Here is a 17,861-nt window from a genome sequence, read left to right on the forward strand (position 1 = left end):
AAAAGATATACCGATGGGGCTACTGATCACCTATTCTCCCCCCAGTAATCAGATCCAGAAGTTTGAAACAGCACGTCCTAAAGAGATGTAAAGTTGACTTACACAGCCCTTTGTGGTTCACCCTAGGGCCAAATCTCCAGTAGTTTGGAGCAGTGAGCACAGAAGAACTGCTCTTGAAAAGCAGAGGGATTGTAAAGAGGCAAAGGAAGTAGCTGCAGCAGCAACTGGAGGGAATGAACTGCTCCCCTCCCTCCCCCAACCACTCTTACTGGGTCTTAGTGGCCCAGCTAATTTGCTGCAACTCACTAGGCATCCACCCTGAAATCAATTACCAGGTTGTGGCCCACCAGAGGATTCGGGCTGAACTACAATCACAATGCCGGCTTCAGGGTTAGCTTTTGTAAAGCTTTACAACACAACACTTTAGGTTTATAGGATACTACTGGATTAATATAAGAGCGTTAGTGGCTGGACCAGTGACTCTCTCCATTAAACTTTACTCAGAGCTCTCTAGCTGAAGATTGGAAAAGGAGGAGGAAGCAATTCCCCAAATTTCAGTTTTAATTGGGAGGAAGGAAGAGAAATAATACATCTCACCCAGTAAGCTCTAGTCAAACACTGCTCTGTAACAAAGTTTCACTAAAATTGTTGCCCAATTCTAAATTAAACATGATCTGGTAGGAAACAGATATTTCAGATAAAAATTTAGTTATTAAAGCTAAATAGGCTTGAGATGTCAATTAACATGCTGCTTATAAGTGTATTCATTCTAAGCGGTATCCATGGACTACTAGACAAGAAAATATGGTGCTAAAACATTTCAATAAAATTAGTATCGGACACAGACAAAGAATTTTACAGGAGACATGTAGGAGAGAGAAAAACTTAATAAGGTTACTTTTAAAATCATTATCACTATCTGCAATTACCTGTCTTCCAAATTGTGACCCAGTATATAGAAAACGTTGTACATAGTAAAATATGAGCCAGGCTAGTGAGATAATCATCATGGTGATAAAAGCGATGGCTACGAACACAACTGACTGTCCACTGATATATTCTTGCACATGTCTTGTGCCAACACCAATAGTCATTTTTACTGGAATCCCTCTGCGTACTGGTTCCAAAATTTCTATCCCTTTTGGATATCCAACCATAATTACCACAGTATTGCCTGTTCCTGTTGGAGAAAAGGGGGGAAAAAAAGTCAGAATGCACACTTACTCCAGATTATCTGAATGCAATTAAATCATTTAAAGTTAAAACCTAAGAGGTGAACAACGTTAATGGAAAATGCTTAAAATTCTGAACACAAAGATTTACTTTGACAAAGCAAGTTTAATTACTAAAACAGCTTACATTACATATTATTGCATTTGAGAATTTCACAAAGAAAATAAGAACGTATACACGTACCAGAAATAGTTGAAGTAAAATATATCTACTGAGGCCCTGCATGCCTCATTCCACAGAATACAATGGGATTCTGATCTTAAGATTCATTTAGCAAATAAAAAGATCAATACAATTTATCAGGCTCTATTTAAAGTACTAAAACGCATTCATGAGCATCCATTTGTTAATTCATAACTCTATAGTAGTAGCTGAAGATCAAACAGAAGAGCTTGATCATTTTGCCACATGTAATAGACAGTTTCAAGCCAGATCCCAAAGTACTCAAGACAGATCCCATCCAACTCTGGGATGGGACCAACAGGAATTTCAAGTCTTTTTAAATGGTATCTGTCAGAGAGTTTGCTGTGGAAATACTTAAGACCTTTTCAAGTTAAGAGTCCCTATCTAACTTCAAGTAACTCTCACATGAAGAAGAAGTGTTTTTTTCAAAAAATCAGAGCACTCTGGCAGGCCAGACAATAAATAGAAGACATGCATGGGACTTACTGTAAACAAAACCAAAATTTTCTCCTCCCTGGGGCTTTATTTCAGTTTATTGAAAACAGCACATTCTTAGACCTTTGTCAGAGGTGTCTGTTGCAACATCTTTCTAAACTAAATAAATTGCACCTAACAAAGGCCTGGTCTGCACTACAAGTTTGTCTCGAATTTAGCAGCGTTAAACCAAATTAACCCTGCACCCATCCACACAATGAAGCCCTTTATTTCAATATAAAGGGCTCTTAATATTGATATCTGTACTTCACCCCGATGAAGGGAGTAGTGATGAAATTGGCATTGCCATTTCGAATTAGGGTTAGTGTGGCCGCAATTCCATGGTATTGGCCTCCGGAAGCTATCCCACAGTGAACCATTGTGACTGCTCTGGACAGCCATCTGAAATCGGATGCACTGGACAGGTAGACAGGAAAAGCCCTGTGAACTTTTGAATTGCATTTTCTTTTTGCCCAGCATGGAGTGCTGATCAGCACAGGTGACCATGCAGTCCCGGAATCAAAAGAGCTGCTGCATGGACCCATATGGGAGATACTGAATCTGATCTCTGTATGGGGAGATGAATCTGTCCTATCAGAACTCCATTCCAATAGACAATGCCAAAACATCTGAAAAAGATCTCCAAGGCTATGATGGACAGAGGCCACAACAGGGACTCAACACAGGGCTGAAACTTAAGGAGCTGACAAGCATACCAGAAAGCCAAAGAATGAAATGGACACTCATGGAGGGAGGGGCGACTGACGACTGTAGCTATCCCACAGTTCCCACACTCTCCGAAAACCATTTGAATTCTTGGCTGAGCTCCCAAAGCCTGAAGGATCAAAAACATTGTCGTGGGTGGTTCAGGATACATGTCGTCGTCTCCCCTCCCCCGTGAAAGCAAAGGGAAAAAAATCCTCTCTCGCCTTTTTTCAACATCACCATATGTCTACTGACTGCTGCTGGCAGATGCGGTGCTGCACTGCTACACAGCAGCATCACCTTCCCTTTCCTTCCGGACGGCAAACAGTACAGTAGGACTGATAGCTGTCATCATCGTCCCGTGAGTGCTCCTGACTGGCCTCAGTGAAGTCAGCTGGGGACGCCTGGGCAAAAATGGGAATGACTCCAGGTCATTCTCTTATTTAAGCTTTGTCTAATGGAGATTCACTCCTGCCTGGAATATCATAGCAGCTGGAGGTTGCCCTCCCCTCCCCCCTTTCATCTCTGCTTGCAGAGGCAATAAAGTCAGTGTTGTTTCTTATTCATGCATTCTTCATTACTTCATCACACAAATGGGGGGATAATTGCTACAGTAGCCCAGGAGGGGTGGGGGAGGAGGGAAGCAATGGGTGGCGTTGTTGCAGGAGCACCCTCTAGAATGGCATACAGCTCATCATTTCTGCGGGATGTCTCGGGCTCTGACCCAGAGCAACCATTTGCCTCTCTGGTTCTTTAGTAGGCTTGCCTGATATTCTAGGAAGGATGGACTCTCCATTAGACAAAACTTAAAGAAGAGAATGACCCAGAGAGTCATTCCCATTTTTGTCCATGTGCCCGACTGACCTCACCAACGCTGGCCAGGAGCACCCATGACAGCAGCAGACGGTACAGTATGACTGGTAACCGTCTCTGCTAACTTGCAAAGGCAAGGGAATGCTGCTGTGTAGCGCTGCAGTACCGCATCTGTCAGCAACATCCAGTAGACATACAGTGACAGTGAAAAAAGGCTGAACGGGCCCCATGGTTTCCGTGCTATGGCGTCTGCCCAGGCAATCCAGGGAAAAGGGAGCAAAATGATTGTCTGCCATTGCTTTCACGGAGGGAGGACTGACTGACGACATTTACCCATAACCACCCACGACAAATTTTTGGCCCCATCATGCATTGGTATTTCAACCCAGAATTCCAATGGGTGGGGGAGACTGCAGGAACTATGGGATAGCTACAGGATAGCTACCCACAGTGCAACCCTCCGGAAGTTGACGCTAGCCTCGATACATGGACGCACACCGCCAAATTAATGTGCTTAGCGTGGCCGCATGCACTTGACTTTACACAATCTGTTTCCAAATATCGGTTTCTGTAAAACTGGAATAATCCTATAGTGTAGACATACCCAAAGAAAGGGGAGTTACTTGCTAACATTGTTCTGGAGATCCACAGGTGCAACTTTCAGGTGACCTGGGAGGAGACAAGAGTGCAGTTTGTATCGTCCCCTATTTCCCTGTATGCTAAAACTATTATGGTTCTTCAAAAGATTGTATTTCCCTCACTGATTTTCTCCTCCCAGTTCTGAGAAAAGGAGGAATAGAACTACAAGAAGCCAGCTTGATACCTGAGGTGGCATAGGGAGTAATTTCAACCCACCCTACTCATAAAACTATTGACTTCAGGTTTTAAAGCTGGGATTGACACCATGGGCTTCCTTATACATTCCAGACTGCTTATTCAAGACCACTTCCTCCCAATGAAGATGTGTTAGTGGGCAAAAATATTTTTCCTATTGTGTTAAATGTCACAATTGCAAAACTCCATTAAAATGTAGGCTATTGCGTTTGAAGTGGTGTTAGCTGGTCATGTCACCAAGGGCTGGTCTACACTACGGGGGAAAATTGATCTTAGATACACAACTTCAGCTACGTGAATAACGTAGCTGAAGTCAAAGTATCTAAGATCGAATTACTCACCGTCCTCACGGCATGGGATCGATGTCCGCGGCTCCCCGTCGATTCCGCAACTCCGTTCGGGTTGGTGGAGTTCCGGAATCGATATAAGTGCGTTCGGGGATCAATATATCGCATCTAGATGAGATGCGATATATCGATCCCCGAGCAATCGATTGCTACCCGCCGATACGGCAGGTAGTGAAGACGTAGCCCAAGGCTCCCTCCTAAGCTACAACATACTGCAATTTCAAATGTATTAGCCCGCATCTTAATAGGGTATTTGAATTGTGTTAAACTAACAGTTCAACCCACCCCTTCCTTACCCACCAAGAGAAGGCCACATTTTCTGACTCCAGTATTTTTTAAATCCTTTAGAGGCAACCCTTGGACAGGATAATGCTGAAAGCAGGAGGGTTCTCTCACAAACCTAAGAGGACTGCACACTCATCCATGTTAAGAAATTAATCCACTGCCACTTCTGTACATGGAGCTTTACAAACAAGGCAGAGACTTGTCTTGCTGGAAGAACCTACAATCTGAAGTGGACATAAAGAAATACTGAAAACTAAGAATTCATTTCAAAGACACAAATATCCTCATCAAAACTCTTGAAAAAGTTTTTAAAAGCTTGAGCCTCTTCCAATGGAATAGGACTCTCCCTCCAGAAGATTTAGATCTTAATGTCAGTTGGCCTTTTTTTAAGTCACAGAACACCCACCACTCTAGGCATTACAAGGATAAAAACAAGTAATTAGTTGAGGGGGGAGAAAAGGGAGAAATCAGAAACAATTTCCATCTTTAAACCAAGCCAAAGACCATTACCAGCTATAAAGAGCAATTTCATCCGCAAAGCCACTCAACCCAAATTAAATACTTTTACTTATTTGTAATCCAACAGATGAGGGTTTTTTATATCTTGTTACTTATCAGCACTGTTTATCAACCTTTGTTAAGCACTTTTTAAATGTATTCTGTGTAGCTTAGTACTAAACAGAGAGCCAAGGAAGTACCATGAGGAGCTCAGACCCCACGCCAGATGCACATTTAACCTAGATGTGTATAGCTCAGAACCACATGCATGCAAATCTTAAACAGGAAAGTATATTTGATATGTCCTCTTGTTCGCTGTCTCTCCTTTCTTCTGATGAAATAAGCTATACCAGCAAAAATGCAGTTTTGCCAGTATACCCTGTTTATACTAAGGGCTTTTGCCAGCACAGCTATATTGGTCACAAATCAAGTCTCTCCATACCCCAGTCGACAACACCAAGAAAAGTCTGTAGTGTAGACGTAACCTGAGAAACATGAATCCTTCTGATGAGGGCACAGGGAAGTAAAACAAGAAACAAAACAAAAAAATTGAAAACTAAAAAGGAGAGCGAAAAAAAACAGAGGAGAGGAAAGGAAAGAATAGAATGTAGGCAGAAAGTTAAAAGGAAGAAGAGATTTCACAGAAAAGCGAAGACAGCAACTATGACAAGGCATAGCATAAAGGCATCTGTTGCCAGCAGAGAGGGGAAGATGGAAGTATTTTTATATTTTTTTCTTCTACAGACAGAGTATCATCGGACAGAGAAAGAGGCCCAATGGGTTGTGAGAAGAGTTATTAACCAAACCCATGAAGCCCAAGCTGACACTTAGGCTATGTCTACACTAACATGTTTGTCGGTAACACTCGTCAAAGGTGTGAAAAAACACCCCCTGAGTGACAGAAGTTTTAGTGATGAAAAGCACTGGTGTGGATAGCCCTTCATTGGCAGGAGGTGTGCTCCCAGCAACAAAGTTAGTGCCCCTCAGGCCTTGGCTACACTTCAGGTTACAGCGCAATAAAGTTGCCCACACTGCTGTAACTCACTCCCCGTCCACACTGGCAAGGCACGTACAGTGCTGTCTCCCCGTGGCTACAGCGCTGCAGGTACTCCTCCTCCCTGAGAGAAATAACAGCTGCTGCGGAGTGGCTGAGATGCTGGTGCTTCAGTGTAAATGGGGAGTAAACCTATTACGCAGTGATTGACCTCTGGAAACTCCCCATAATCCTTTTAAGTAAAGATAACTCTGTTCTGTTGTGATGCCTTTCTTTGTTTTGTTGTGAACTCCGGGCTCTGGGAGCTGCTTGACAAAAAAACAAACACAGCTACTGTTTGCTGTGAATGAGCAGAGGCAGGCAGGGGCCTCCCTTTGGAATGCCCACGGCTAATGTTTGCTTGAAGAGAGGCGGCACAGGGGGGTGGGGAAGGCTCCGTTTTGGGGAGCGGCTGCTTATCTGGTCTGCGGGAAAAAAACACAGCTGCTGTTTGCTTTCAGTGAGTGCGAGAGGGGTGAAGAGGGAGGGGGGTCAGAACTTGCAAGGCAGGGAGCTGACAGTGTTGGGTCCAAAAATCCACTCTCTCTTTCCCCCACACTCCCTGTCACACAACACCCTCCAACCCCTTTTGAAAAGCACGTTGCAGCCACTTGAACACTGGGATGGCTGCCCATAATGCACTGCTCCCAATGCCACTGTAAATGTTGCAAATATGACCAAGACAATGCACTGGCAGCTGTCTGTGTGGACAGACTGCAGCACTTTCCCTACTCAGCTGTACTAAGATAGGTTTAACTCCCAGTGCTGTGCAGCTGCAAGTGTAGCCATACCCTCACTGGAGTTGGTTTTATTTTGTTGCTGGGAGAGCTTTCTCACAAAGAGCAGTTACACCGTGCATCTTACAACGGCCGAGGCTGCAACGGCACAGCCACACTGCGGTCAACAGTGCGCAACACAGAGTCTTCGGGTATGTTTTACCACTTCAGCTGTGCGGTTGTAAAGTTTCCACATAGCCAGTTTTAATGCACGTGGGAGAGAGCTCTCCCTATTGGCATAATTAAACCACCCCTAACAAATGGTAGTAGTTATGGTTGGCAGGAGAGCATCTTCTGTTGACACAGTGCTGTCTAATTGGCACTTTTGTCAGTGAAATGACTGTTGGGCTGGGGGGGGGGGGGGGGATTTTTTTTTCACACCTCTGAGAAGTTTTACCAGCAAACACCCTACAAAGCAGCTTAATAGTACTAGTTAATCATGATTCCAACTTGCAGGATGGTGCCACTCACTTATTATTTCAAGAGGGACATGCTTCCTTTCAGGGTCTCAAATATACTTTGAACCAATGGTACTCCAAAGTTGACTTTTTCCAGCTAATTTTACTAGAGGAAAAGAAAGCAGTGTCTTGTTTTAAAAAAAAAATACTAAAATTTATTTAAAATCCTCTTGAAAGATTGCCTGGATACTAGTAAGATCACTCCACAGTGGCAGGTTCACCGATATCTGCAACAGGGTCTTTCCCACTATGCTTTGATTTCTTACTCCTTATAGCCTGCCCTGAAGGTCTCCTCCTATGCCTTTAAACCTACGTAATAGTTTAAAAAAACCACACACAAAAAATTCAGCAGACTTTGTGGAGCCAGAACACCTGAGCTCTTACCTTGACATAGTCACAGACACCTTCTGTAGTCTACAGATAGGTAGGCACGCTTAGACAAGTCAATCTGATCCCTCTATACATCACTATTCTCAGGGCACTTCAGAGAAGTGAGAGGACTGTAATGTGTACTTTGACGATGAAGTAGTAAGTACTACAATAAAGCCTGCACTGAGGACTCATCCAATAGGTAATTCCCTGTCTTTTAAGTGGCCATTTTTACATATCCCTACAGTCTCCAGTACAATTTTGTTCAGCCTGCAGTTAAAGAGCAACATATTAACTTATGTATGATGTGCTCAGATACTACTGGGAGAGGCACCACAGAAAGGCCTGGGGCAGTTGCTCAATGGGTTCATTACAACACTTGATAGTTTCTGCGTCCCTTCCTAGAAACTTGGTGTAAAACTTTGCGCACCTACATTAGTAGTCTATGTAGTGACAGGAAACAAGCCCCACGCGTCCTTTTTAAGGGCTCTTCATGGTGTTCCCCTTTCCCCCGAAAAGCACCTAGTATCATCGGGGAATGCTGAACCCAGATACACTCTCGCCTCCCCGCTCCACCCCACCCCACCTCACCCCCAACTTGTGTCCACTTGTCCCACTGGACCCTCTTCCTCGAGCCCCCTCCCCACCAGGCCCCGCGACTCAACGCCCCGGCTGCGGCCTCGCTCACCGAGGTGGGACATGGAGACTGTGGCGTTGCCAAAGCGGGGCTCGTTGTAGATCACCACGGCCACCGCCCGCTTCCGGGCCGCGTTGGTGACTTTGTCCTTGAAGGTGCAGCCCCCGCGGGCCACCAGCGCGATCCAGGGCGGCGGCGGCTCCCCGCTGGGCGGGCCGCGGCTCCCCGGCGGCAGGGGCACATCGTAGTCGGTGTCCGAGGCGCAGCCCTCCATGTGGCGGGCGGAGGGGCCGCGGGGGATGCCCACCAGGCCCTGCGCGCTTTCCTTGGGGGAGCTGTCCCCATAGCGGCCGCTCTCGGCCCTGCCCTGCACCGTGCGGTTGCTGAGCGGCTCGGTGTAGGCGGTGCTGACCCACGCCGTGTACCACTCCAGGAGCCGGGCGCCGCCGCCGCGCGGGACCCCCAGCGCCAGCAGCGCCGCGGCCAGCAGCGTCAGGCGGGCACAGCACAACATGGCACAGCCGCGGCGAGACAGAGCTGCGCCCTCTGCTGCACCTGTCTCCTCCCGGTCCCTGGGAAGCGGAGGGGCGCCGCCCACTGCCCCAGCCAGGCCGCCGCCACCGCGACGCAGGTAACGGGCACCCTCCCCGCCCCCAATAGGAGTTGCGGCCGGAGCGCAGCTAATGGCAGACGGAGGCCGGGCTGAGCCGGCTCCTCCCCCTCAGCGTGCGGGGGTTGGGCGGCCAGGTGGTTCCCAAAGGGAGGGGTGTCCCGCGGTGAGCTCTGCGCGCGGGTCTTCTGCCAGCGCTGTCGCCAACAGAGCCGTCCTGTGCGCGCGCAGCACCGGAAGAGTTAATGTCCCTGACCCCGAAATCTGACCCGCTCCTTCTGCCCACCGTTGGCTCCGAGAACACGGGTGGCGGGGGTTTCAACGGCTCGCGCCCCTGAGCGTGCTTGAGGAGCGGCGTTTCCCGCCTTGCGCGGGAGCGGCAGCTGCCCGCTGAGTGTTCTTATTGTGAGCGCCGGAGGCCCCCGGCAGGTGGGGCGTTGGGCGGCCCGATCCGGCTGCCCACGGGGAAGCAACATATTAACTTTATGTATGATGTGCTCAGATACTACTGGGAGAGGCACCACAGAAAGGCCTGGGGCAGTTGCTCAATGGAGTTCATTACAAACACTTGATAGTTTCTGCGTTCCCTTCCTAGAAACTTGGTGTAAACTTTGCGCACCTACATTAGTTAGTCCTATGTAGTGACAGGAAACAAGCCCCACGCGTCCTTTTAAAGGGCTCTTCATGTGGTTCCCCTTTCCCCCGAAAAGCACCTAGTATCATCGGGGAATGCTGAAACCCAGATACACTCTCGCCTCCCCGCTCCACCCCACCACCACCTCACCCCAACTTGTGTCCACTTGCCACTGGACCCTCTTCCTCGAGCCCCTCCCCACCAGGCCCGCGACTCAACGCCCGGCTGCGGCCTCGCTCACCGAGGTGGGACATGGAGACTGGGCGTTGCCAAAGCGGGGGCTCGTTGTAGACACCACGGCCCATCCGCCGCTTCCGGGCCGCGTTGGTGACTTTGTCCTTGAAGGTGCAGCCCCCGCGGGCCACCAGCGCGATCCAGGGCGGCAGCGGCTCCCCGCTGGGCGGGCCGCGGCTCCCCGGCGGCAGGGGCCGCCACTGAAATGATCAAAGTCTAACACGGCACCTGCCCTTAAGCGTTTGCGGGTCTGGGGGAGGGATAGCTCAGCAGTTTGAGCATTAGCCTGCTAACCAAGGTTGTGAGTTCAGCCTTTGAGGGGGCCATTTGGGGATTGGTCCTGCTTTGAGTACAGGGTTGGATGATCTCTTGAGGTCCCTTCTGGCCCTAATAATCTATGGTTGTAAGTAAAAGATGAGAGGTTTAAATAAATAACAGCCTTTGCAGGGTCTAGAGACAAGACATTCCCTGCCTGCTAGCAGAGTCCAGGTTGTAGGTCCTGGGCTGGAAAGGCAACACAGAAGAGACCCAAGGAGGCTGATGAGCACTTGGATGTCTGTTTGTTTTTTTAATGCCATCAAGAGGATGTGACTAATTGAAGGCCTGGCTGCTGGCTCGCCAACGTTTGGTCAATGACACACAAGTTAATCAGTCACTCCATGCTCCAAAACACTCAGCACCTGCATTGTAGGTGTCACCTCAGAGGAGGATGGAAAGGAGCAAAATGGATGAGAGGAAAGGAGGGTGAATGAAGGGTCAAAAGCCAGGTAGAGATAGAGGGGATGAGCAAAAATAGAGCATGACAAGGAGAAGAGCAAAATCACTTGAGATAAAAAGAGCTCAAATAAACATTTAAAACTGATGAGTCCAGGGTCACGTTAAAGACTTAACAGATTTATTTTGGCATAAGCTTTAATGGGTAAAAAACCCCACTTCTTCAGATCCATGGAATGAAAATTACAGATGCAGGCATAAATATACTGACACAAGAAGAGAAGGGCGTTACCTTACAAGTGGAGAACCAGTGTTAACAAGGCCAGTTCAGTCAGGGTGGATGTGGTCCATTCCCAATAACTGATGAGGAGGTGTCAATACCAAGAGAGGGAAAATTGCTTTTGTAGTGAGCCACTCACAGTTGCTATTCAAGCCCAAATTAATGGTGTTAAATTTGCAAATGAAGTGTAGCTCTGCCATTTTTTTCTTTGAAGTCTGTTTTTGAGGGGTTTTTTTTGTTGAAGGATCACTACTTTTAAATCTGTTATTAAATGTCCAGGGAGATTGATGTGTTCCCCTACTGGCTTTCATATGTTACCATTCCTGATATCTATTTTGTGTCCATTTATTCTTTTATGTAGAGACTGTCTGGTTTTGCCAAGGTACTTGGCAGAGGGGCATTGCTGGCACATGATGGCATACATCATTAGTAGATGTGCAGGTGAATGAGCCCCTGATGGTGTGGCTGATGTGGTTGGGTCCTCTGATGGTGTCGCTAGAGTAGATGTGGGGACAGAGTAGGCAACAGAGTTTGTTACAGGGAGTGGTTCCTAGGTTAGTGTTTCTTTGGTGTGGTGTGTAGTTGCTGGTGAGTATTTGCTTCAGGTTTGGGGACTATCTGTAAGCGAGGACTGGCCTGCCTCTGAAGGTCTGTGAGAGTGAGGGATCATTTTCGAGGATAGGTTGTAGATTGTTGATATACTGGAAAGGTTTCAGCTGGGGGTTGTAAGTGATAGCCAATGGTGTTCTGTTATTTTCCTTTTTGGGCCTGTCCTGTAGTAGATAACTTCTGGGTCCCCATCTTGCTCTGTTAATCTGTTTCCTCACTTCCCCAGCTGGGTAGTATATTTTAAGAATGCTTGATAAAGATCTTGTGGGTGTTTGTCTCTGTCCAAGGGATTGGAGCAAATTCAATTGTATCTTAGAGCTTGACTGTAGACAATGGATCGTGTTATGTGTCCTGGATGGAAGCTGGAGGCATGTAGGTAAGTATAGCGGTCAGTAGGTTTCCGGTATAGGGTGGTGTTTATGTGACGATCACTTATTTGCACTGTAGTGTCCAGGAAGTGTCCCCTTTAAAAGGGATGAACAAATTGTAGACCAGGATTTCTCAGTCTGAGTCAGGACCCAAAATTGGGTCACCAGAATATTTCAAAGGATCAAGCAGCAGCTCCTGTCATACAGAACTGGCTGGGCTTGCCTACCTGCTCCAGGCACTGCAACATCTTGAATCCTAGCATTCAGGTTTGGCCCAGTCATCATGATGATGAGACCCTGGGTAGGCCAAATTTGCCTGAGTGGCACTGCAACCCCATGAGCCAGGTCACACCTTCACTCACACAAATTTGGTCTAGTCAGAGGGGCGGGACCAAACCCCAGGGGTGCTGAAACCTCAGAGGTTGCAGTGTCCAGAACCGAGAGCCAAACCTAACCCAGCCAGTCCCACAGCACAGGAGATACCACTGTCAGGTGAGTGCCAGGCAGGACCTGACCAAAACCACCACAGGGCCTCCACCCTCAGACTATTATTTACTGGGTCATGACAGGCCATGAACGTTTACAAATGGGTCCTGAGCCCAAAAAAGATTGAGAAGCACTATTATAGCTATCAGTCAGAGGGAAAACACTGAATTATAAAAAGAAAAGTGAATAAAATGAGAAAAGCCTAAGACAAAAATAAAGATAAGTTTTGTATATTGTTTTAGTTGTATGGAAAGTTTGAGCTGTACAAAATAAAATGTATATCAAGGATTTAATGATTTTGCTGTTTTTAGTGCCCAAGTAATCTGCATGTTTCCCCAGCTATTCTCTCTGTAGTCCCCAATTACTTTAATGCTCTCAGTCACCATCATTTTCTTTTAGAAAAAATGCGTTATGTGGTATGATCATATTACATCTGATATGTTATCAAACAAGGCTTCTCCTTTTCCCACTAAGATGATTGAACCAGTAGTGATCATAATATCTTGTAGAAGTTTTGCAAGCCTTGAGCACTGTTGACCCTCTTTATAGCAGCAGAACAGCTATTTTCCTTGTCAGCATGAAGGTTGGTGTGTTTAAAATTCCATTCCAGGGTCATTTTTAAAGTAAAAATTCCCCAGTCCAACCAGTCTTTAAAAGTGAAGTATAGCAGTGTCTCTCAACCTGTCCAGATTACTGCACCCCTTTCTGGAGTCTGTTTGTGTTACATACCCCTAAGTTACACTTCACTTAAAAACTAATTGCTTACAAAAATCAGACATAAATATACAAAAGTGTCACAGCACACTGTTATTGAAAAGTTGCTTAGTTTCTCACTTCTATCATACAACTATGAAATAAATCAAATGGAATATTGCACTTATATTTCAGTATACTGTATATAAAGCAGTATAAACGAGTCATTGTCTGTTTGAAATTTTAGCTTGTACTGACTGCGCTAGTGGCTTTTTATGTAGCCTGTTATAAAACTAGGCAAATATCTAGATGAGTTGATGTACCCCCTGGAAGACCTCTGTGTACCCCCAGTGGTAAACATACCTCTGGTTGAGAGCCACTGGAGTAGAGAAAGACAGTATAGTTAGAGCACTCTCTACAACTTCTTGGCAATGTAGTTTTTAGGACTCTCTTCAAAGGCACTCAGCATTTCAAGAAAAAGATCAAAGTGGCAAAATCAGGAGGACAATCAAGATTGAGAATTAAAGGAACATATAAAGTACTGCCAGGGGTGGGGTGCAGTGGGATGGGGGATAAAAGGTGTTAAGAGCTGCAGAGACCAAAGAGTTAAATGCAGAGATCATGGGAGTTGCAAGAAAGGAGGAAAGAAGGGGGGGGGGGTAAGAGCAGCAGAGAAGTCAGGGGGAGATAAGTTGGAGATGATAAATGGAGTTAGTGACAGAATAGAGGCAGACAAAAAGTGAGCAATGTTGAAAGAGAGCAAGTGACAAGAGAGGGAATTCAGAGTGAACAAAAGAGCAGTGTTTGATAAAAACTTGATTGAGAAAGGTGACCAAGATGGTGCATTGAGTCAGTCCAAAAGTGAAGATCAAATAAGGAGGTTATGGAAAGGCAATTAAAAGCCAATGGACATCAACATGGAAATTAAAGTTACCACAGATGCGAGTAGGAGATTAAGATGAGAGGAGGAATGAATTGGCATTGAAGTCAGTAACATGAAGGAAACTGTACACAACAGCTGCAGGGCATGCAGTTTTCAGAATGTAGGGTGGTGGAATGGGAGGAGAAAGTGCTGACTGATTAGATGGATAGAAAAGGAGCCCAGCACTGTTGCCACAGTGTTGGAAGGCAAGAGGCCAGTTATGGCCACAAGGAAAGAGATTGGGCTGGAGATGAGAGATGGATTGGATTTCAGTGATTGTGAGGAGTAAATAGGAGCTAAAGCCTGTGAGTCAAATTAATTTATTGGATAGGGCACAGGAACTCTGAAGGGGGAAGGTGGCTAGCTTAGAGGTTACTGAAAGTAGGTAATGTGGGAGAGGAAGAGGAGGAGAAGAATGGTGGGCCTTGGCCAGAGAGTAGTCAATAAGAACAAAATGGAGATGAGAATTAGGGAGAGCAAGGGGAGGGGGAAGAAATGGCACTGAAATGAAGTTCCATAGTATTGTTAATTCACATAAAAGATTGAAACCAATGCCCAGTCACTTGCCTGATACCTGCATGTATAGGAATGAGTATTTAGAATGATGTATGGTTATCAGATACTGTGTTACATTGAGATTAAAGCAAATACAGAGAAGAATGGACAGGGGGGCAGGGAGGAGAGAAAAGTACATGTTTTCCCAGTGTATCCCTCTCTTCCCTCCCTAAACATCTGAAGATCTGACTGTCAATTCCCAGAGTCCCTTTGAAGGAACAAAGATGGCCTTTTTTCCGCCAAGAAGATTGTATAAGACTGAGAAAAAAAGACAGTCATTAGATAAGATAGAAATTTTAAAGGCTGTCAAGCAAGCTTCCTCTTGTTCATTCCTATTAAAATCATATTACAGACATCAAAATATTCAAGCAGCAACTTCCCTTTTGCTATTTATTTGCATTTAATGCTTGATGGGCAATTTGTAAACATTCATTATCTTTACAAGTCAAAATACATTGCAAAGTGCAATACACATCCATAAACAGTACATACAAGTAAATGACGACAATTACTTTAGAAATGAAGCATTCTTTGGTTAAATAAGAACAGCAGTTAAAACTAGCTATGCTTAATACTGTACATGCATTACCTTGGTACAAATTAAGGACATTGGTCATCAGAAGTCAAAATTCATAACTTCATTTTCTTTTTTCCAGTTAACACACAGTCATAAATAAATGCATCTCTAGACTATTACAGAACCACAAGTGAAGATTTAACTAAAGAAAGCTTGCACAACAAGGCTTTTCTGAAATGAGAATATTTAATAAATATTAAGCTGTAAAATAATTAAACTAAAATGGGATTCTTACTGCTGAAGTACAAAATACATGAAAATAAATTGCATGTTGGTAAGTTGCAGTGCTTTATAGATACTAAGGCTCAAATCCTTAAGATCAGAATGAAATAAAAGGGAGTTTTACTATTGATATCCATAGGTGCAAGATCAGACCCCTGGGTCATAACCAATAGCTTGAGGGAAATTTTAATCTATTATAGAATCTTTACAATAATCTTTGGGTCAAAAGTTTAATAAACTCTATTCACTTAACTCATACCACATGACGATATAAATTGAGAAATTTGGCAATTTAATTTTTTTTTGATTGTTTAATTGGGCCTTAAATTGTTAGCTACAAACTAACAACTTCCGCCCCCACCCCGCCATTCCCAAACCCCTTTTTTCAGAGAAGTCACTTCAAGGCTACTTGGGCAGGTTTGTGATGGGCTTCTGTTGCCTTTCGGAGGCTTTTAGGGTGTGGAAGTGAGACTTTTGATTAAGATGACATATCTGTTTAAGAAGCCTCCTTTCCCATCTTAAGTCCTCACTGCTGTTTCAAGATTCTCCCTGGATGTCTCATGCCCCAATGGTTTGACAAGAACCTAAAATGTGTTGGTAAAACTCCTTAGCCCTTCAAAGACTAGAGTATTAATTGACAGGAGAGAGAAGAATTGTGGACTCTACTGTCATCAGGCCAGTAGAAAAGTATGTAGAGGAAAGAATGAGTAATTATTAATGCCTAACACTTTGATTTTTCTTCCCCTCTTCCATGTGCGTAGACTTTCTCAAGTTTAGTGTCTAATTTGCTTTGTGTGAACTTTTTCAGGGATCTCTGGGTATAAAGGTAAACTGGGGCAAAAAATGTGTAATTACAGTTACAAGTCACTATTTGTGCAAACCTTTAGAGAGCCCCTTATTGAATTAGATCTGTGCCTATTGAAATCAATGAGAAAGCTCCTATGAACTTCAGTGGGCTTAGGATCAGACCCAAATGAACAGAGATCCCAATGTCAAAACAACAAGAATGTGGGAAAGTGTCAGTTAATAGCATTCCACACATCTGTGTAGGACCAACTCTTGTGTTCCTACATTACACAGAGAAAAGGGGGGGAGGGTGCAGTCTGGGCAAACTTGTAGGAAAAAAGTGCAAGGGAAAAACAGCTATGCAGGGTATTTCCTCCACTAGTGCTGCAGGCACCACAGTTCCCTCTGCAAAATACCTGTACAATCAGTAAACCTGATGAAAAAGAGAAAGAGGACAGAAAAGAATATGCTAGCTTGGCATCTACCTTAGATTCCCCCCCAGCTTTTCCACCATTCCTACACAGCTCCAATAATGATGTCAACAATGGGGACCCCAGAGTTGAGAGGCCTGGGTGGCTCATGGTATTTTAAGCACCATGTAATCCAATTCTGCTCAAAGCAGATCTACATGCCATGGTACAGACAGTGGCTACCAGCTCTTTGTTTAAATTAGCACTCCCACCACTGCAAGTGCGGGTGGATCTGAATTGGTGGTAGCAAGAGGGAGATATTTGGCAAAAGGCCTCATGCGGGCAAAGCTGCAGTGGTATATTTCTGCATCAACACAGATAAAAATCTGTTTAAACATAATTTGATAATGTGGCTCAGAGCATCAGCAAGTGATCCTTTGGGTTTTGTATCTCCTCTTAGTGGAGTCAGAGTGCAGCCAGTAGCCTTCTAGTATATTACTAGAAAGTACTAGTCTGTATGACTTGACCTCCATATCTTTATCCCCTCTGAGACCCTGTCTACAGCAGGGATATTTTCTGAATTTTTTCCCCTGGTTACTAACGCTGGTTTAGCTGTCCAAGTGTTAGCAACATTGGGACCCTGTAGGTGTGTGGACTCACCCCTGCAGCACCTCCTGCTGATGACTTCTGGGAATTAGCTCATTCCATCTCCAGAGCACCCTCTGCAGGCCAGTGATCCACCTGTCCTCTGGCCCCATGTCCCTCCTAGACCCAGTGCCCCTTTAGCTGGGTGCTGCCCCCCACCAGGACCCCCACAATTCTGGGTTTCCCTCTCCCAGGGGAACCTCCACCCACTGTCCCCACTTCACCTCAGAATATGGCTACTGCCAGTCACCATCTAGCCCCCGCTCCCGGGGCAGACTGCAGTGTACACACCATTCATCACTGGCAAAGGGGGGGTTGGACCTGCTGCCTTTGCCTACCCTTGGCTACCCCGCTATAGCCCCAGTACCTGTCCTGGCCTTTATCAAGGCCTGCAGCCTTGGGGTTCTCCAGGCTGGTGCTCCACAGCTCCTTTAGCTTTTCCCCAGCCCTGCTACACTCAGATACTCAGTC

The 17,861-nt window shown here is 45.6% G+C and overlaps 1 protein-coding gene across 2 annotated transcripts in view; it reads right to left on the reverse strand.

Moving 5' to 3' along the window:
• Nucleotides 1-9,326, reverse strand: part of RNF149 (ring finger protein 149) — a 36,345-nt gene extending 27,019 nt beyond the window's left edge. Inside the window, exons 1-2 of one of the 2 annotated variants that reach the window (XM_032793934.2) lie at nt 8,697-9,326; nt 930-1,180 (exon numbers count right to left, since the gene is read on the reverse strand). In XM_032793934.2, coding sequence (XP_032649825.1) covers nt 930-1,180; nt 8,697-9,159 — 714 coding nt within the window. In that variant the 5' untranslated portion in view covers nt 9,160-9,326. The remainder of the gene's footprint in view (nt 1-929; nt 1,181-8,696) is intronic. The other variant, XM_032793933.2, reaches the window with a different exon arrangement.
• Nucleotides 9,327-17,861: the final 8,535 nt, after the last annotated feature.

This window comes from Chelonoidis abingdonii, chromosome 1 (assembly GCF_003597395.2).
Source record: "Chelonoidis abingdonii isolate Lonesome George chromosome 1, CheloAbing_2.0, whole genome shotgun sequence".
Lineage (NCBI taxonomy): Eukaryota > Metazoa > Chordata > Testudines > Testudinidae > Chelonoidis > Chelonoidis abingdonii.